Source organism: Asparagus officinalis, chromosome 7 (genome assembly GCF_001876935.1).
Source record: "Asparagus officinalis chromosome 7, Aspof.V1, whole genome shotgun sequence".
Taxonomy (NCBI): Eukaryota; Viridiplantae; Streptophyta; class Magnoliopsida; order Asparagales; family Asparagaceae; genus Asparagus; species Asparagus officinalis.
In genome coordinates this window covers 10,731,496-10,752,535 of record NC_033800.1, presented here as the reverse complement: position 1 = coordinate 10,752,535, position 21,040 = coordinate 10,731,496, and the positions used below count along the sequence as shown (strand labels likewise).

Genomic DNA, 21,040 nt, shown 5'->3' with positions numbered 1-21,040 from the left:
CTTAGTCTTAATCTCGAGAAGAGCCGTAATCTCGCTTGGTCGAGATTATCGCTGCAGCGAATACTTCCTTTGTGAAGTAGGAGCTTTGATTCCATAATCTGTCAACCGGATCTGATCCGAGGTGGTCCACGGATATCAATGTCCTCGGCACAGGCAAAGATCCCACGCAAGCAGCGGGTGATAAATGTCCGTTACGCTGTTTGACAAGAGTTATACTTTTTGTATTTTCATTATATAAGGAAATCTTATAAAAAGATCGATCTTTTTTTGTTTATTTGAGTTTATTATAACGACCAAAGTTGTAATAAATTTGATGGCAATGAAAACATCAACTTTTGACTCCAAACAGTCGGCTCTATGCCTCTTCATTTTGTAAAACCAACTCAAGAAATTCTCAAGATGGCCAAATAAAAAGGTGTCTTTTTATCTACCCACTGGAAAAATCGAGAGGAAATGTGGTCACTCTCGAACCCCACGCCGATAGCCGATCACCATCACATTAAATGCATGGTGTGAGTCATCATGACTACGACCCCGAAAGTCTTAATGACTTATTAGATCTCGTCAGCACCTTACTTTAATTGTCATCCATGCATTAATCAAGAAGGTGACACACACCATTCGTAGCCAACAACTATAAAGTATTAGTTGAATAAGCTGACTGCTTGGACTCGGTCGAAGTTACAAAATTGCCCTCCTGCATCTGCTATAATAGATGTCATGCCTACTGCATGGAGATACGTGATTTCTGGCAAGAGAACACACTGCAATCCTATTTTTCTCCTCCACTTAAGATCAATACTAACTTGACTTTTTTTTTAAAGGGACCCCCGGATAACTCAACTCTGATCCTCTTACATATTGTTTGTGCACAGGACTGAATTCTCTGCTCAGCAACCCTAAAACCAAACATAACTCACGCTAAATTTCCCAATTTGATATCTAACATCAACACTATTGTTATATGTTTTTAAAAAGCTCAGGAAGTGCTCTACAAGTTGAACTGCTTTGCCGTTCCAAACCGAGTTTTGACGTCAAAGGAATTCTTCTTCAGGCTCAAAGTGCGCGTCGAAGAGTTTTGGTTTAATTTAGTTCCTACTTTTTATGGAACATTCTTTTTATTTTAGGAGGCCTAATTGTTCTAAGAAAGATTATTTTAGTACTTTTGATTTGTTTTACACCCTATATAAGGGAAACTAATTTGTGAACTCCTTAGATTGGTTTTTATTCAGAAGTTTTTTATTACTTGGGTTTCTAGGGTTTGTGCCGTTTTGCTCGTACAAGAACGAGTAGTCATCTCTTTGAATATGCTTCCGGTGCATCATTCATGCACAATATGTACGAGCTAAAGTAAGGCTAAATGATAGTTAATTCTCTAAATTGTCAAAACTAGCGCAATAATTATAGGAAAAGCAGAAAAGTGGCCAGCTAGATTGATTGAATGATGCTTGGACCAAGATGAGCATACTGGGAATCATAATCATAGCAATAGAGGACAAAAGAGGGTTAGCTAATGGAAAGCTACAGATCAACTCATCTTGCCATCTCTTTTGACAATGAGCTATGCTCCTATTTGAACGCATTTAAGCTCGTATCATCCAATGAAAATTGTTGCTTTAGAAAGTATCTTCAAGTTGCAGAGGTTTTATTCCGCAAAGGTTCTTATCACGCTATCAAATCCATCTAGCTAGGTTCAAATCTCATCAGATTTGTTTTTCAAGTTAGAGAAAGCAAAGTGATATGTAGATGATACAATTGGTAGAAATAGATGGTTCTGACGGAAGAGACAACTTCAATTAATGACAAAAAAAAATATTTTAGAGGAACTAAAGCGAGTTCTAGAGACTTGTAATAAGATTGCATTCTCAAAGAAAGGTACTAGTTATATAGATTTCTTAAATCATCCCCTCATAATATTTTTTGAGGATATAATAATAAATGATAATTTTTATAGCTCCGTATTCTTATATGGCAAGCAGATATAAGCTTGCGTCGCAAATTTGAACAGAGCGTAAGGTTTCCATTTTCACTGGGCGCAAGTGCAAATGTCCGGACTTCATACAGATATAGCCCATTTGAAAAGCCCACTTTGGGCCGAGTTTGTGTGAGAAAATAGGACATCAATAAATAGTACAGTAAAACTTAGTTTATTAAGTCTTGGAGATACGTTAGATTTTCTAAATCAATTAAAATTTGTCACTCTAATTGAGTGCACATTCCCTTTTTTTTTAATTAGATCTCATAAAAAACTTAAACCATAACATCTAAAGTCAATTTTAATACAATCCGTGAGACCAAGTAGTGACAAGTGAGATGTATTCTCTCTAACTACGTAATGGCAAATCATCTTGCTTGTTTAATACTTGGTATCATAGTTAAAGTCCAAAAGAATAAGGGATCAAACCTTAAATTGAAGGGGCGGAGCTGGATTTTTATTTTATTTTATATATTCTATTTATTTATTTATTTATTGCACTTATTAGGGAAATCGAAGGAGGCCCTCGACTATCGACTAACTAGATATATCAACAAGCAGAGGCGAATTAATCTTTGCCGGGACTTTTCAAGCAAATATCCAGCAGATTGAAAACCACGACCAAACCCAATATATATTCAATTGATGGGGAATCACAAATCCGAAATAGCTTAAATCCTTCCACAAGCAAATCACCAAGATGGTGATTAAAAAAAAACAAGTTATTCCTTATGGACTAACTTCGTCAATCCATTCAATAAAAAAGTACAGCAGCACTCACAAGTCCATACACAGTTAATTACCTCAATCAATTAGTCTTCCTGCAATTAGTCCTAATCTCTCCATTACTCCCAGTAAGAGGACTAATATTCCCCATTTTAACCATCGCCGCCGCAAAATCAGTGAAGAACGTAGCCGAATTCGACGTATAAGAATTAACCTGCGAGTTTGTTGATCCTCCGTTGAACAGTTGTTGGTCTGAGTGTAAGACTCCCTTTTTGTTCACTAAATTCTTGTAGTAGAAATTGTCGAAAGTGTTCGGCGTTGAGAGGTCGAGAGGAGCCAGGTTGCCGTCGCCTCCTGAGCTTGGGCAGTTGGATTGCAGGGATTTTGCGAAGCTTGGGTCGATGTTGGACTCGTTGTAGACTCGGGTTCGGAAAACTGTGCACCTTGCTTGACCAATTGTGTGAGCTCCTGATGGGATATGCAACTCACAAGTCAGTTAAAAGAGCATGTTTGGCAATCTACTTCTTTTAACTTACAAGGTAGTTTTTACTTATGAGTACTCAAAAATAATGTTTGATAAAGTTTACTTATTTACTTATTTCTAGCTTATAAGTAGAAAAAAGAATAAATTGGGATTTCCCTACTCATTTTTTGGCCCTTATAAGAAACTTTATTTATTGATAGCAAAAGACTACTTTGCCCTATAACAAAACAAATAAGAATAAGTAACTTCAATAAATAAGTATTAGCCAAATTAAACATGCCCTAATGAGGAGATCGAAGATGATTTATAATTTGGCTAATTGCACGGGGAACCTCGTAGTATAGCACTTTCAAACTTACATTATCCGTATGATTTTTATTTTATTTTATTTTTTTGGCTCTTTTACATTTATTAGAAAAAGAGAAATTTGCTTTTGACAAATAGACTCCTCATATGGTAAAAGAGTCCAAAAAGGATTTCACCAACAGGATCTATTTACCGAAATTAAACTACAGGGGTTATATATACTTTTGTGGTAGTTCTCAATAATAGTTGAAATGGGATTTGAGACTTAATTATATATAATCTACTACGTGGATTATTTATTGGAATAATATATTTTAAAATCTACTTTAAATACACGCTCACATAGTTGAATTTCAATTTCTCTTAATATCATTTTACCGTCTTTACTATTACATCAGAACTTCAAAGCTAGGATGAGATTTGAGGGTTATAATTACACACTCTAATCTGGAAAAAAAAAAAAACTTGTTGGGTTATAGAAAAGTGAAGTTGAGCTTTGATGCAAAGAAAAAGATTTTAACCGATGTCAAAATTGCATTGATTGGTTACTAGTTACCGGAGAGGGTGACCATATCGGTGGTGCTGAGCCCTTTCTTGGAGAACGCCGAGATGAGAGTACTTAGATCAGAGGTCGGAGAGGGGAGGTCGGAGTTGGCGGTGCTGAGGCTCGCGGTGGTGGAGTCTCTTCTGCCTAATTGCACGGTCCATGAAGGCCCACCCAACTGAAAACAGGTTGCAATCAGCTGATCAAGACTTAGCATGACATCGGCCAATTTGCAAAATATTTTGTTGTCTCTTACCGCAACAACTGAATCACGAGCAGCGACAGCGACGATATCAGCACAGGACACGGTCTGCTTGCAAATTGCTTCGACATTGGATTTGATTGTGTCAATGACGTCGAATCCTCGCAACGAGTTGAGGTTTGGGCCGGCAGTTTTCTCTCCGGTGAAGCTTGAAGTGTCATCGAGCAGGACCGATCCATCGCATCCCTGTGAGCAGTTCCAACAAAGTTTATATAAAGCATCGTTCTTCAAATTTAGCAATTAAATTTAGAAAGAGAAATAGTCTCATATGAGCATAACCTAATTTAAAAAATGATTGTTTTCTCAGTACCTAGCTAGTTTTTGAAATTGTATATACATACCTAAATGAGCTATTAAGAGATAAACTATTGTAAGACTAACCTGCTAGTTACATCGGAAGATGTGAGACTTAGTGATAACTCATATTTAATATACATTGATACATTAATTACAGATCTCTTGTATATGTATAATATTTATTTTCAGTTGGAAATTTTGGATGAAAAAACGATTTGAAGATATGTACGGATATAAAAATATAAAAATAAATTAATTCAATTTTTTTGTTAAAGGGATTTGATGGCCAATGTCCTTATCTAAACCAATAAAGCTTCAAAATTGTCACACGGGCACACGGGGAACTTTTTTTTTAATAGCTAAAGTTCTTCGATGGTTGTTTGGGTAAAAATTCATCATCATGTTGCTTAACTTACCAGTAATAAACTTTATTTAAAACGTAAACAAACATTATTTCCCTTTGAGATGATCATTGACGTCATCAGGAGGAGCACGATTGACTCTTAAAAAAAATGTCTTAAAGGATGCCGAAAAATATAAAAGAAAAAGGATAGGCTAGTCGAGAGAATATGCGCCTGTGCATGCATGTAACTTTTATCGTGACAGCTAACTAGGTAGCAGTAGCACACATGTAGGGGGTAGGTTTCAGTACCTCACAAATTAAGTTATCTTTGAGTTATACAAGAATTTAAAATTTTGAATGAAAAAACTTTAAGTCCGTTTGGTTCCAAAAATTTTTTGGTGAATCCCTGACACAGCCCATGTTTTCTGTCAGAAATCACCCCAAAACGTCATTTTTTGGGGCGATTTGGGGTGAAACCTGCCACAGATGGGACACTGTGGCCGGTTTTCCCCTGTTTTTACCCTAAAAAAATCATTACCAAATAGCCCCTTAATACTTTTTCCACCACGATATCAAACAATTTCGTTTTAACTTGTTAAGTGAGAGAGCATTCTAATCGACGGAACCCCATTTTTTCCATCTTGCAGGGGAAAACAACAGTATCTGCTACAATTAAAATTATGATCAACAGCAAAGCTTATACAATTATCTAATTATATGATCAAACAAATCTTAATTAATCCTATAATAAGAGAAGTTGGAGGAAGGAGACTTGCATTGACGAAGCAATCATGGAAATGCATTCTAACAAGCGATGCACCCATCCGGAGCTCTTTAGACACAGCCGTGGTCACCGTAGATTTGATAGTCGAAAGAACATTAGGGCAAGATGTAGCATAGAAGTTCGACGATAACTGGGCTGAAGCTATCGACGCAGAGAACAATATTAGAAAGGAGAAGAAAACTAGAGAAAATGAGATTAACCTAGCCATTGCTATAGAATTCGTAATGCTAATTAACAAAAGGAAATGGAAGAAAGAGAGACACAGAGGTTTGAGGTGAGCAATGCTAGGGCATTATTGCACCAATTTATAGCCAAAGTGTAACAACCTCTAGGTTCAATTGATAATGGATTTTAGTGGTAGTAGAGTCAATGGGTCAAAGTTTCAAAGTTAAAGAAAACTAGTGGGAACCACCCAATAGTACAAGTCTACTTCTTAAGTCAAAGTTCGCCATCCTTAATTCTAGCTGATCAGCAATGATCCTGAGTAACAGAAAATACCCTTCCCAGTTCATGCTTCGATAAAATACAGCTGGGACCTACTAGAATTATAGTGGACCCCACCCATCACTTGTTTAAGTGATAAAAAATATTCATCTGAATCATTACACTGACCGTGCCTCAAAGAAAATAGTGTGCCCCGTGCAAAGCATGACTCCGTATTCTTTTAAGTATTATATTTTGAACTTGCATCCCTCTGAGTTTTAATACATTTAACTTGATTATTGTATACTTAAAATTAGAAATTATAACTACTATTCTATACTTTAAGGATGATCCAAGTTTTAATATATTTGATTTAGAATTCATATCGACTCCTTTATACTTAGAGGATGATCTAAGTATTCATACATTTGATTTGATTTACTATTTATGATACACTAAAATACTGTAGCATAAACAATAACTTCGGAAAAGTATAGTGGGAGATTTGATTTACTGTTCACTATACAGTAATTTGTTGCAACAGACGAACGCAGGGGGGTCGATTTACTGTTCATGGTACGGTAGTTTACTATACTATTTACTGTAGCATGAATAGTGATTACTTGGATTCTCCTGTAAGTGTAGAAGAATAGATATATACCTTAGATTATTGAAATTATATATGCATTTATCTAATGATTAATATTGCTTTAAAACACAACTAATACAGAATGGACCAAGTCCACTAAGTACTTCCTCTTGTTTACATAATCTATGTCCTCTTCAGACCCAGTAGTATTGGCTGAAGATGGTATTCTTGAAGGTTCATTACACGTGAATAACTATAAGTTGTGTAAGATAGACTCACCCTATGTTTTTTTATGTGTATCATGTGAAAATCAAGGAACTACAGTTCTCCACATAAAAAGTGGTTGCATATATATACCATTTTTTTGAAATAATTTAGATTACATATTGTGGGGACATAACTCTCGTGAAAATTAAGTGGTCAAAGACAATCCGAGTCCAAGAACAAAAGCATAGAATTTTGTTGAACGTTGTAGTATTATTATGAGATGAATGCAAAATTACAATACACCTTCAATTGCTTTACAGTGGTCAGAGAAGACGTTTGAAATCTCTCACCAAGGTCTAATGGCAAAGAGAGACTTCTGAATCACGCGTTATCATAATCATTTCAATTATCCGCATGACATGCTTCGTTATGACAAGACCGCGTGTATCTTTTCCACCAAAACTTTCATTGCCTTAAACAGGATTTCGCTAGGATTAGCGTAATTAAGGATGCACTTAGCTAGTGATAGTGGTTAAGGTGGGCTCCTGCTTTTTCTTAATTATTAATTAATTATCAAGCTAGTGCAGACTTTTAATTTACACCCACCCCGAGTGACCTGAATGGTCAAGAGGTTCCAATGAATCTTCTATGGTGTTGGGTTCAGTTCTGAGTTGGGTAAGTAAAAAAAAAACGAACTTTTTTATTTCCAAATGCTCAATCTAATTAACTCTAATGATTAATTTCCTTTAAAAAAGATTCTAATAATTAAGCTTTCCATATACTTCTATAAAGACATAGGTCCATTTTGAGATTATGCTGAGGGCCAAAGTATCCATATATAATCATGTTTTCTCTATTAAAGAGTTCGCGTTTTCGACCATAATCGTCTATCATTCAGGAAGCAATTATAATTTATTGTATGTTATAAATAGGAATGAGTGTGGTTCACAAAGAACATGGTTACAAATATATTTAAAGTGAATTGTAACCACTTTAGAAATAAAAGGAAATTTTTATATGATTTGGGAAAGGCTAATTTATTAGATTGGTATTTTTTTCTTGATTCACTTTACCACTTTGATATATTTTGTTATCCTGGCATTATTTTGATATTTTTTCTTGGCCCCATAATCAAATAGGTCCAAAAGTTAGTCGTCGGCCAAACATACCCACAAATTGCTGACATGGAGTGTATTAAAGGGCAATTAGCTTGGTAACTAGGATAATTGAAGCACGTGAAAAGCACGTGCTCTTCTCTCTCTTTCAATCAAAACTCAGAAAGAAATTAGATTAGGGTTAGGGTTTAAATCGAAGTTCCACCTTTTCAATTTCACCTTCATCGTCTCCATTTCTTGAATATTCAGTATGCTCTCTTTGGTATCGTTTGGCAAAGGGTTAAGTGAGGGGTTAAGGAGACTTAACCTCTTCTTCACTTAACCCCTTCTTAACCCGCCAAACACAGAAAATTTATACAAGGGTTAAAATGAGTAAACCCTTCATAATTTATCAAACATAAAAAATATAGAAGGGTTAATCTAACCCCTCTAGAGGGATTAAAATGAGTTAACCCCTCAAAATGAGGGGTTTACTAATACTCCATTTAGAATGATTACTTGAAGGACATGATTCGATGTGGATTCTTACATCCACCATTTTCTATAGGAATGAAGATGCTCTTGAATCGACATAGTTTGTTCTGTTCCTGCTAGGAACCTAATTTATGTTGGGTTGGTAAATAGGAATAGTACAATGATGGAGCTCGAGCAAAAAGTATTGATTCATTTATTGGGGGGAAGAATCTAGGGTTAGTAACAATTAATAAGTTAGACGAACTTCGTAAGTATATCCTCAATATTGAAATCAAAGAGTTCAAATTCAAAAAGTTTAAAATAAAAAAGTCAAATTGAAAAGGTGGAACTTCGATGCATTGACCACATACTCCTAAGCAAATTACTTGCCAACCAGGCTGCTGGCAATTTTTTTTTTAAACTGCTTTTTCCTTCCATTAATGAATAAATGATAACGAATAAATAAATTTCTTGCAATGAAATAGCCAAAATACATAAATGAACATATCATTTCGGGGAATCTTTGTCATACTGAAGCATTGACCACATACTCCTTTATCTTGCACTGTAGAAAATGAAGTAACCACTCTCTCATCCACACCAATCATTTGAAACATCAGTTGTATGCAACATATTGTGCATTCAAACTTGAACAGAATTACAGAATTCTTGTCCAATATCAATCATGTGAAACATCAAAAACATACTATATATCTTGCATTAGATAATGAACTAAAGTTTAAGATTAAGAAAAAAATCTTACCAAAACAAACTCATTTGTATATTGCTGCTTTCTGCAAGCTTAACAGCAGAATCATAATAGGACATACGCAACATATAGTCGACAAGGATTCGTTTCAACCTCTTATCGTTCCACTCATTCAAATTATCTGCATTTGTCTATTGATAATCAGTTTGAAATATGAAACGAATTCCTGCCATATCTGTTGGTTTAGGGCTAAAAGAATCATAATGTTTTTTTCCCGGTATGGTATAGCTGATATCTCTTTCCTTTTTCTAAGCACAATGTTATGTTTCCTACGTATTGGCTCTTTTGATTCTGGGATTGAAGAATCTAAAATATAAGATGAAATTGATTATTTCTATTGATAATTTCTATTAAGAATGAACTGGGCTTATTTTGATTTGTTAGATGAGAGCAAGCGGTGATACGTACTTGCAACATTGTGTGGAGACGGCGCTTTTGTTGGCGAAGATTGGTGCTAATGTGACGGCGTACTTGCAACATTGTGTGGAGACGGCGCTTTTGTTGGCGAAGATTGGTGCTAATGTGACGGTTGTTGCTGCAGGACTTTTGCATGATACTGGTGCTAATGTGACGGTTGTTGCTGCAGGACTTTTGCATGATACGCTTGATGATTCTTACATGGATTATTATTATATTCACAGAAGGTTTGGAGCTGGACTTGCTGATCTTGTTAAAGGGGTCAGTTTTTCTTCTTTAGCTTGACATCTCTGTTGCTTGGAATTTACCTGAGGAAACAGGAAAACCTTTGTAGCACAATCAGAGAACATTAAGTTGAACACGACATTGTTGTCTTACTGTAAAATAGAGCATATTTCAGCTACTAATCCAACAAGTTATTCCAAGTTCTAGCTTGTAAACAACATTGTCTTAAGAGGATAATCTGCAAGCTCAGATATGCTTACTCCTTTGTTATCCTTGCAGTCATATACATTGATAACTGTAAGAAGTTCCACCGGTAAATGGTTTGCAAAGTAAGCAGCCTGTTCCACAGGTAGCAACAAACTGTAAGGTTTTTGGTATAATATTAAAATGCAATATTCTTTAACTGTTAAAAAGAAAAAGAAAAAGAAAAAGAATAAGAAAACAGTGAGGGAATTCCTATGATATGGTAAAGAGTGTATATCATGTTTTGTTGGTCAAGCCAAAAATTAGCCATACTCAGGAATTCCTATGATATGGTAAAGAGTGTATATCATGTTTTGTTGGTCAAGCCAAAAATTAGCCATACTCAGCTTATTCCTATTTCTTACCAAGAGTGTATATCATGTTTTGTTGGTCAAGCCAAAAATTAGCCATACTCAGCTTATTCCTATTTCTTACCTGTCCTTAATGCCGTGCTCGGCATTATGAATCCTATAAGAATAGTTTCGTAATAACATCCTATATCATAAAAGGTTTCTCAAAGGCCTTTTTAAAAAAAATCATCCATGTTCTCTTAGTTCTCTCCTTCCACTATTCTCAAAAATCTTTTCTAAGCACAAATCCAAAAAGTGTGTGTTCAGATCAATTAGGAACCCCAAATGCTGACTTCCTTAGTAAAATACATATGAATAATGAAAAGTGTGTGTTCAGATCAATTAGGAACCCCAAATGCTGACTTCCTTAGTAAAATACATATGAATAATAAAATAAAATAACGTGGTCAGTAATATACCTGGAAATATGCATAATCTGGAGTTGTAGAAGAACTTTTCAAAAAAAAGACCTTTAGGGAGCAATTACAGTTTTCCTTTGCAAACCGTGAAATCAAATAGAACATCTCCTTGTGCCAAAACTCTTGTCTTTGCTTTGTACCATAAGGAACTAAAAAGATATGCCCATACTCGACGGGATTCACCTTAAATAAATGATCAGAGTAAATGAGAACATGAAGTAAAACACTTCGACATACAATCCCTATTCACGAGAAAAACAAACCTCAACATATACTCACATTAACCAGAATCAAGAATCCATGCATAGGAATTGCATGCGAAGGAATAAGTTGACTTTGACAACTCTCCTTTTCTCCACTTGCAATGCAAAATAGAAGATTCTCCCTGAGAATTTTCATATGAGTTGGCTTCTCAGGTCCTAATGGCTGGAGGGTATTTTTCTCAAACTCAGCAGGGAAGCTTAAGTTCCATTTATCATTAAACTGATTAAGCAAGTCCTTTTCACCCCCAATGATCTGCACAGACACCAAATATTGAGGCTTTAATAAGAACCGTATTCAAAACAACATTAAATCACTACTTATAATGTATAGTTATGCAAACAGCAAACACCTTTGTTTCACACATTGTTACATCATATTTGAGCAGGCCTTTCCATGAACAATCTTCCCACTGCAATTTTCCACCGATAAGACTATCATAAGATGTTCTTCTACAAAAAGTAAAGGTGGAGTGAATTACCGTAAGGTGTACCGCAGAAAGTAGGAGAGCATCCAGTAAGCTCTCATCAGCAGAGACACAATTGCCTTCAGTAGAATTACCAATCAGGTAAAGATGTGTCTTGATACCTGACAGACACCAATTCTCTGTAGTACATTAAGATAAAGCAACAAAATGCTCTCTGAGATGTAATTCAAAAGATTAGACTGACTTTGAGTTCAATGTCAGATAAAGTAATATAACTTGGCAATAAGGGTTATTCATGCTATCACATGATAATCAAGTGATAAGGGTTATTCATGCTATCACATGATAATCAAGTGAAAGATAAAATTTATTTTCCAACACTGAATAGATGTTATCAAAAGAAAGGATAAAATTTATTTTCCAACACTGAATAGATGTTATCAAAAGAAAGGAGTACCTCTAATGCAACATCAAGTGCATTTGAACCAACAGGATGAGCACTCAATTCTGCCAGGTACTTAACATGGTGCAATGCTGAAATTTCCAAGTAGACGGATCCTCTGCCACATAACTTTGTAAAGTTCCTAATTTGTAAAGTGCTGCTCCTTAAAGAAATCAGTTACCTTGATGACGAGCCGATGACAGTGGAGGTTTAGTAGCTTGCATTGATCGAAGGCTACTTTAACGATTGCCATAAAGAGGATGTGCCTGATCAAGGACTTGATATCTGTAAAAATAGCTACCTTCTCTAAAGAAAGCTATTGTTTCCTCTCAACAGGTTCAAGAAGCTGTGCTTGGTCATCATTTTTCTTGCGAACGACTCATTGACAATATTTTTTGTGCAGTATAGATAAGTTAAAAATAGTTGACATGAAAATTTAAATTAATAAAGTGAACTATTCTATGAATATGTATTTTGATTCACATAATTAAATGTTAAATTTAAGTTAATAACTGCAATAACAATCAAAGCATGCAATAGTTATCAAACAACTATATGAGCATATGCGTATAAATCATAAATTGTCCTAACAAATTAAATTCATCAATTAATAAACTTAAAAGCCTATGAAAAGCACATTTAAAATCCTTTAACCAATTTGTAAAGGTAATTAAAATTAAAAAACATTAATGTTTAATTTTTGTTGGCCTTTGATCAATCCTTCTCCACCTTGATCTTCTTTTTTGGTAAATCGAGAAATGAATCATCATCATCAATGTTGATTGTGATGTCCTCTTGGATTTGGATTTCTTGTGCTATTATCTTTCCTTGTGCACGTTCATCCTTTGACTTCTCATCCAACTTTACAAGGAACTTGTATGTCTTTCCGATGTTGAGAACAAACTTTTGAAAGAATGAACTCTGATTTTTTTTCTGTTTTAATGAGGAAAAAATTAAGATCTTATACATGAAATATATTATTTTATATGTATAAAATATAATAAAGTAAGAATTTACCTCTTTTATATCATCCATGAATTTTTGAGCATCGCATCCTATCAATGTTTCAGCTGCGTCAAAAAGTGTGACTCTTGCATTATCTGTTTCGTCTTCCACTATGATTTTGACAACATATCTACATTTTGTATTATAATTGTGCATAAGATGATATTTATATATTTAATCTTTATATTTTTATTTCATGAGTAATTGATAGTACTTTACCTCGGTATATTGTCTTCATTGTTTTTTTGACAATTTTGACATTTGTCATAAATATTTTTGTCAAAATTTTTATTGCAGCCTGTGCATGAGTAGTACCAAGCCTCATGTCTATTTAAGATATTACTTATTTTTCCAATAAAGCTGCCATATTGTGCCTGTAGATTTGTAAAAATTTAGTTAGTTATAATTTTAGTTTACATATATTTAGTAAAAAAAAATTATAAATTTTAAAATAATTGAAAAAAAAATATAGTAAAAAATGTATTTTTTAAAAATTAATGCAAAAGTAATAACTGTAAATGTATTTGAAACATCAATGAAACAATATCTATTTATATTAATTTTTTTAAAACTTAAGCTCTTGATTCATTACTATTTTATAGTAGGAATTTTAATATCATACCTTTGATGATTCTTATGAAGCTTGCATAATGTCACCAATATTCATTTTCATTGCATTTTTAAATAGCCTTGACAGAGCACCATTTGTCTTGATCTTCTCTTTTGAAAGAGCCCTGCATATAATTTTAAAAATATTTAAATTTTAATTTATTAAGTTACCTTTTTTTATTTGAATTACCATTCTCGCATGTCCTTAGCAAGTTGTATATCAGGGTTGATAAATATTGTTGATGCAATTTGCGAAGTCAAGCACAACTCCCCTGCATATATAATAGTTATAATTAGAATTGGATATTTTTTGATAATTAATTTACAATTCAATTTAAAAAATGATACCTTTGTACAATGATATTTTAAAATCTGATAGCGCTATTATAGTTGTCTCATGCTTATTTCCTTCAATCATTGAGCCTTCATTGACAGCTAAATCTCCGAATAAAGTTACAGACAATGTTATGTCACTGTATAAGAGAAGTTAGACAATTTTAGGTTAATATATTATATTTTGAATAATTAATTTATTGTGAAATAAAAGCATGCGTGTATACTCTTTGTCTACTATAATGATGTCCCGCCTTGTGTCTGCCTTATTATATCTTGTAACGTACTTGATCATAGGCTTGACATTTGCTATCATTGCAAGAACATCTGCACATAAATTTATAATAAGTTGAAAATTCTTTTATAAATTTATAAATTAAAAATAAAAGGTTTTTACAAATACTTACTTATATTCCTTGTATCCTCGTTGGAAATTGCGTCTTTGATTGAGATAAAGTTATTCAATATCTTATCAAATTGAAATTCTGCTTTTGACTCTTTGATAGAAATGTTTTTAGTCAATGTCAACTCAATTGACTCATGTACATTTCCATAAAGCGGGTTTATTGGTTTGACTTCTCCATTTGAGATGTAAAGAACATTATTCTTCTGAAGCATGTGCTTATACATTTCAATAGTTTCTCCAAACATAATACCTTGTATTTTTTTCCCCTGCAAATATTAGTAATATTATCTCACAAATATCAACAAATATCAATAAACATACCTATGTGGGAAACTTTTAAATAAACATACTCTAGGTTTGATTGAAATGTATCCATAATATTCGGGTCAAAAAAAATTACATTTTAACTCATCAACATAACTAACCTTATTTATATAAAGTTACCTGCTATTGAATTAGAATTTCTACTACTTACTAATAAGTCATTTGATCTCAAGTAACAAATTTAGTCGTTTTTACGGATTAGCTCTTTGTAAAAAATGAATTACATGTTGCTTACCTATTTAATAAATGCAGGAATTTTTTTATATGATTTTATACATAGTAAGGTGATAATAATTAATATAAGAATAAGCATCAACAATTATAATTTAATTAATATTTATAATTTATATTTATAAATTTATAAAAAATTGAGAAAGATTTGCATAGATTTAAAATAACGATTGCTATGGCATGATAAAAAGTTATGCATATTGTACTTAAAAATTGTATGTATTACTTTATTTAAGAATAAGTATCAACAAATATCAATAGAATTATAGCATGTAGAATTTTGCTACATTACCTATGAGTCGGCAAAAATTAATTTTAGTAGTTTTCCTGATCCTTTGTTGATCTCATAAGATGACTCGATAGTTCTTAGGATAACAACAAGAATAGTTCACTCTCTTTGAAATTTTTTTAGTTGGCGTATTTGGATGTGTGGAATTGGTGCTTCGTTGGTGGATGCCATCGTTCCTGCAAGATTTTGAATAGTTTGTTATATGTAAATAACAAAGAATTTGAAGTACTAAATAAACTCAAAAGAAAATTAAATAAGACTATTTCTATATCAAAGATGTGACACTAATTATAGTAATTTGAATTTATTAATTAATAATTTTATTTACAATGTTTAAAGTTATGTTAATTTTATTTAGTACATGATTTTGAATGAAAAGATTGAATGATGTAATAATGAATTGTAACTTTTTTAATTAATTTTAAGAAAAAAACTTTAATAAAAATTGCATCTACTTATTATATAATAAATTCCTAACCTTCAAATATGTTATTGGTCATTTGAATTATTCCTCGTGGTCGTTTGGCTGGAGAACTTCCTTGTATACAATATTTTTTGTGTATTGTTCCTCTTCTGCAAATTTTCCATCTGATGTTATTAAGACCTTGGTTGTCATCATAGAAGTACCCCGCGATAAAGCAACATATAATTGTCCATGAGAGAACACTGGTTCAGGTAGATAAATACCTACGTTAGGTATTGTTTGCCCTTGGGATTTATTAATTGTCATTGCAAAACATAATCTTATGGAAAATTGTTTGCGTTTGAACTTGAATGGTAATCCTTCATCTTCTGCTGGTGACAATGGTATTCTTGGCAAGAAAACTTCTTTCCCAGCATGTTGTCCCATTGTGATTTTAGCTTGAATTACATTGTAGTTAAAATCTTGACATACCATTCTTGTACCGTTGCACAGTCCATTAGTTGGATCCAAGTTCCTTAGTAAAATAATTGGACAATATTTTTTCAACAGTAGCTTGTGTGGCGGTAGTCCATTAGGGAGCAGAGTGTTCAAAAATTCTTCTTGGTAATGATGATTAGTGTCATCAAGTGCTTCATCAAAGCTATAGAATTCTTTTCCTTCTCCTGGAAACCTTTTTATTAGTCTATCATTTAACAAGTCAACATATTCATTTTTTGTTGCAATGATAGCTCTATCTTTCATATAGTCAATAGACTTAAAATTTTCATCTAAAGATGGAAAAATTGAATTTATGAGAGAATCTTCCGATAGCTCATCACCTTGATTCTGGATCAACATTGCAGTAGGCAGTTTTATGAGATCCTGTGTTACTGTTGGTTCATCTCCATTCCCAATCCTAAGAAGAAATTCACTGAATGATGTGTCTGATTTTGCTCTCATGTTTTTTGAAAGTTGTAGTTTGATCATTTTTCTCCATAAATGTGAGCTTACTAAACTTTCTTTGATAGTTTGTGATCTTGTTGAGCGAGGCACCACTGGTAAAACTTGTCTGAAATCACCACCAAATACAATAACTTTTCCGCCAAATGGTTCATCTTTATCCATTAAATCTCTTAGTGTTCTATCCAACGTTTCAATTGCAACGCGTTTAGCCATAGCAGCCTCGTCCTAAATTATTAGACGAGCTATTCTAAGGAGTTTTGATATCCCATCTTGCTTTGATATACCGCACATAGATGAATCTGTTGTTGGGATTTTGATTTTAAATCTCGAGTGTGCTGTTCTTCCACCAGGCATTATTACAGCTGTGACACCTGATGTCGCTGTAGCAAGAGCTATCATACCTTGTGATCTTACTTTGGCAAGTAGAGCGCGATATAAATAAGTCTTCCCAGTTCCTCCTGGACCGTCAATAAAGAAAACTCCACTTTTATTTTCTTCAACTCGTGATAATATTGTAGTGTATGCAGTATGTTGTTCATAGTTGAGTTTTGTTGCAGCATTTAGATCATCAGTTGAGATTTGTACATCTAGCTCTTCTTTTATTTCTCTTGGGTATGAACTTTCCTCTGTAATGTTTTTAGCTTGTAAAGGTGGCAAGTCAAAATTTTTAATATCATTTCCCATGCTCTCTAAGTAGAAGTTAATATTGAGAAGAGTATCATTTATCACCGAAGCTCTAGTAGTATTTGGTTTCCTTGAGAAGTCTTCAGATAATGATTCAATATATTTATCCCACAAATGATTAACATCTGTAGGCTCACAATGAACCAATATAGTTGCAAACAAACGTCGAAGTGCTGTTGGCATTTGGAAGACGATGGCTTCATCTAAGCACTCTCTTATGCTATCATCAGATTCCAAAAGACCTAATTTCTGAGCTGATTGCTTGAAAGATTTGCAATGAATACCATTTACCGTCAGTAGATCTTCAAATGATTTCGGACACCTAACGTGAGTAAGCAATAGTCGCAAGTAATATCTCTCTCCTTCAATTGGATTAGCCACATTTATTCGACCTATCACTTGTCTCTGTTTTCTTGGACGCCAAGATTTTGATGTTGAATCCCAAACATAACATTCAGGAAATTCCACATATAATAACTCCTTTTCATGGTCCTTTTCATGTTTCTTCTTGTTATCTTCTTTAATTTTTTTACACATAGTAAAAAATTCTGTAAGCATCGTCTTTGAGACATGTTCCAAGTGAATAAATTTCGATAGGTCTTGATGTTTCCAATATGAAACATATTGATGATTTGGCATGTGAAGTTGTAAGTTAATGACAGCCGGGAATATCTCATTAAGATGGAATTCATATATTCTCCAGAAAGCTTCCTGAGCTGATACCCATCTTGCATCTTGAAAATTCTTGATTTCATTCACAACTTTTTCACCTTCATTGTACTCAATGTTTACTGCCACTCTATCATGGCCTTTATATATGTACTTATAAAGGTATTTAACTGCTTTTATGCCTGAGCATATTTCAACATTGATGTGACAGTTATAACGTGTCAGCAAATAAGGATTATAAGGTACCACCCATTGATTATTAAGGATTTTGTTTCGAACCAACATTGTTTTGTTATTTTTGCTCCTTTTATAAACTGGGTAAGCATCTTTCGCTTGTAGTGATCTTGGAGAAAACTCTCTAGGGTAGTGATATTTACACTCGCCATTTTGCATGCAAACATTCTTCATATTTAACTCTCCACAAGGGCCATGCATCATATGTTTTTTACCAGTTCATATAGGATTGGATTTTCATACTGGTTTGGGATTTCTGCTGATACGTACTTATCATAATGATCTGATGAGGTGATCTTGTGTTTTCCCATTAGAATAATTAACATGTGTGCATGAGGCAACCCTCTTTTTTGAAACTCGATGACATGAACATGGGCAGCAACTTTTCCAAAGATTTCCTTTTTTAAATAGCTGATCTTTCAGGTCTTGTAATTTTCCTCTAAATATCCTTGAGGTTAGATCCGGTCTATCATTATGTGTCTGTCCTGAATGTAGCTCCTCCGTGATTTCTTCCCATTCAGGATTGCATGTCATTGTGATGAAAATATCTGGTTTGCCAAATCGTTGTACTAATGACATTGTATTGTTTTCGTAGAAAGTTACCTTCATCATTGATTTTATTAAACTTTAAACGTTACAAATGAATTCAAACAATAAAGAATAAAAAGATTACAACTTTCTTGAAAATAAACACAAGATCCGTTCGTCGTCTCTTGCTTGCGTGGGTCTTTAGCCTGTGACGGGGATGTCGATATCCGTGGACTACCTGGCAATCAGATCTGGTCCAGAGCTTCGTCGATCCGTGAGGAGATCTAGAAACTTGAAGCGCCTATCTCGATAAAAGCGAGATAATTGCTCTTCTTAGAATTACCACAATGGGATAAGACTAAGGATCGGATGCGGGTGATGTAGATCTGACGAAGAAACTCTCTTGTGTTGAAGTTTTCGATCACTCTTCACTCCGGCAGGGCTTCGCCAATTCTCCAAAATTCCAGATCTTAAAAAAATAAGGCATAAGGCTTGTATTTATAGGCTTGAGGGGATAACGGAGCGGTTAAAAACACTTAAAGGCCTAAATCTGCCTTGGAGACACCCCAGGGTGTCTCCATTTGATCGGAGACACCCTAGGGTGTCTCCCATTGATCCGAGACACCCTAGGGTGTCTAGGGTGTCTCGTTGGTCCGAGACACTCCGTTATGCCTATTTGTCCGCTTCCGCTGTAAATTCTTCGTCCAAACTCAGATTTGAGTGATTCAAAGTGCGTTGGAAAGCCGACGAGGAGTTCTATAAGCTCCAATGATTAGATCATCTGTGGAATCAACTTGGACATGAGGGGCGTAGTGCCTTTTGTAGGCGACGCAGGGCTCTCGATCAATTCGTATCCTCGTTATTCTGAAACTCCGATGCTTCACGTAGTTTGTTGATTCACTTCAAGCATTTGTCAACGTCAATCAAGCTTCTGTGAACTGGATAGTGACGTTCATCTTCGTTCCTTAACACTAAGCCGTTCATGGAGACCTATAGGCAATTTTCGATGCCTACAGATACCCCCTCCAAAGCGTTCCAGACTCGTTTCTTTTATAGAAGAGGCTGGAATATTTTGGATATGATTGGTCCAGCCTTCGATCGGTGTAAAGGACCTGTAGTTAGCTTCAACTCTTGGCTCCTTCGATTTTTAGTCTATTCGATGCTTTGACGAATAGCCGAAGTCCTTCCGACGCTACATTTATCGACTGGCCGTCGTTGGAGTCTCGAGTCTACCACCGGTGAGTTGAGTTTGGCTCGTGCCATTGAGTTGACTTTGAACTGACTATCTCCGTCATGATATATTGATTCGCGTTGACTTTTTGATCGCAACGCGTTGACCGGCGTTGACCTGGGGTTACGCGTTGACCGGCGTTGACCTAGGGTTACGCGTTGACCGGCGTTGACCCTAGGGTTTACGGATCGCCATTAACACAGTTTATACTCGTACGTTTGCTGGAGTACTCACAGTTTAAGCTCTTAAGGTATTGGAGCACGGTGGTCCCAAGTGTCGGGGCTGCAGGACCAACTGTTTAAAGTTGATTCATCTGCATGTGTGGATTTTATCCTGAATTTGTTGGGTGCTCGAGTCACGAGACCAACTAGGGGAGTTGATGCGTCAATGACTCGCAGTTGTAGAATTTTTGGCAAATCCTCAGCCATCAACGGGTTTGATGCGCCTTTACCGACTACCGTTTGAGTCGGGCTAGCATGCGGATTGTTTAAGTCCGTTCCGCATGTGACGTTACGCTAAAAGAGTTAACCCTTTTAGTGCTACGATATTGAATACGTAGACTTCGTCTTTCTCACGGGAATAGACCACCCGGCGACGCGTGTTAGGCGTCGACTTTGGGGTTTTTTGGCTAACCCCCAGCCTTCAACGGGTTTGATTAGCCTTTACCGACTACCGTTTGAGTCGGGCTAGCATGCGGATTGTTTTAAGTCCGTTCGCATGTAACGTTGCGCTCAGAGATTGAATCCTCTGAGACTTGTTGCTATGACTTTGAATACATAGGCTTCGCCATTGTTACGGGAATAGGCTACCCGGCGACACGTGTTAGGTGTTGACTTTAGGATTTTTGGCTAACCCCCAGGCTTTAACGGATTTGATTAGCCTTTACCGACTACCGTTTGAGTCGGGCTAGCATGCGGATTGTCTAAATCCGTTCCGCATGTAACGTTGTGCTAAGAGAGTGAATTCTCTTAGACTTGGCGCTATGACTTCGAATACGTAGACTTCGCCATTGTCACGGGAATAGGCTACCTGGCAACGTGTGTTAGATGCTGACTTATCCCTACTTAGGC

The 21,040-nt window shown here is 35.0% G+C and overlaps 3 protein-coding genes across 3 annotated transcripts; all 3 read right to left on the bottom strand.

Annotated features, from left to right (window-relative positions):
- Nucleotides 2,609-5,973, bottom strand: LOC109850587 (cationic peroxidase 1-like). The gene is made up of 4 exons (XM_020420634.1): nucleotides 5,714-5,973; nucleotides 4,292-4,483; nucleotides 4,048-4,213; nucleotides 2,609-3,169 (listed from the first exon to the last, which is right to left on the bottom strand). Exons 1-4 carry the CDS (start codon nucleotides 5,927-5,929, stop codon nucleotides 2,784-2,786), a joined length of 960 nt encoding a protein of 319 aa, XP_020276223.1. The 5' UTR covers nucleotides 5,930-5,973; the 3' UTR covers nucleotides 2,609-2,783.
- LOC109846676 (GDP-L-galactose phosphorylase 2-like) lies at nucleotides 10,069-12,285 on the bottom strand. Its single transcript, XM_020415922.1, is given in 6 exon segments — nucleotides 10,069-10,322; nucleotides 11,000-11,114; nucleotides 11,211-11,447; nucleotides 11,536-11,604; nucleotides 11,686-11,780; nucleotides 12,243-12,285. Coding segments are annotated over 6 exon segments (813 nt in total).
- LOC109850272 lies at nucleotides 12,448-13,266 on the bottom strand. Its single transcript, XM_020420248.1, has 2 exons — nucleotides 13,079-13,266; nucleotides 12,448-12,994 (listed from the first exon to the last, which is right to left on the bottom strand). Exons 1-2 carry the CDS (start codon nucleotides 13,220-13,222, stop codon nucleotides 12,776-12,778), a joined length of 363 nt encoding a protein of 120 aa, XP_020275837.1. The 5' UTR covers nucleotides 13,223-13,266; the 3' UTR covers nucleotides 12,448-12,775.

Excerpts from the sequence above, each read along its gene's own strand:
- LOC109850587 (XM_020420634.1), bottom strand. The coding sequence starts at position 5,929 with ATGGCTAGGTTAATCTCATTTTCTCTAGTTTTCTTCTCCTTTCTAATA. Across the intron at positions 4,214-4,291 it reads CTCGTGATTCAGTTGTTGCG|TTGGGTGGGCCTTCATGGAC; the intron begins GTAAGAGACAAC and ends ACCTGTTTTCAG. Across the intron at positions 3,170-4,047 it reads CGATATGGTCACCCTCTCCG|GAGCTCACACAATTGGTCAA; the intron begins GTAACTAGTAAC and ends ATATCCCATCAG.
- LOC109850272 (XM_020420248.1), bottom strand. The coding sequence starts at position 13,222 with ATGCACAATTATAATACAAAATGTAGATATGTTGTCAAAATCATAGTG. Across the intron at positions 12,995-13,078 it reads TCATGGATGATATAAAAGAG|AAAAAAAATCAGAGTTCATT; the intron begins GTAAATTCTTAC and ends TCATTAAAACAG.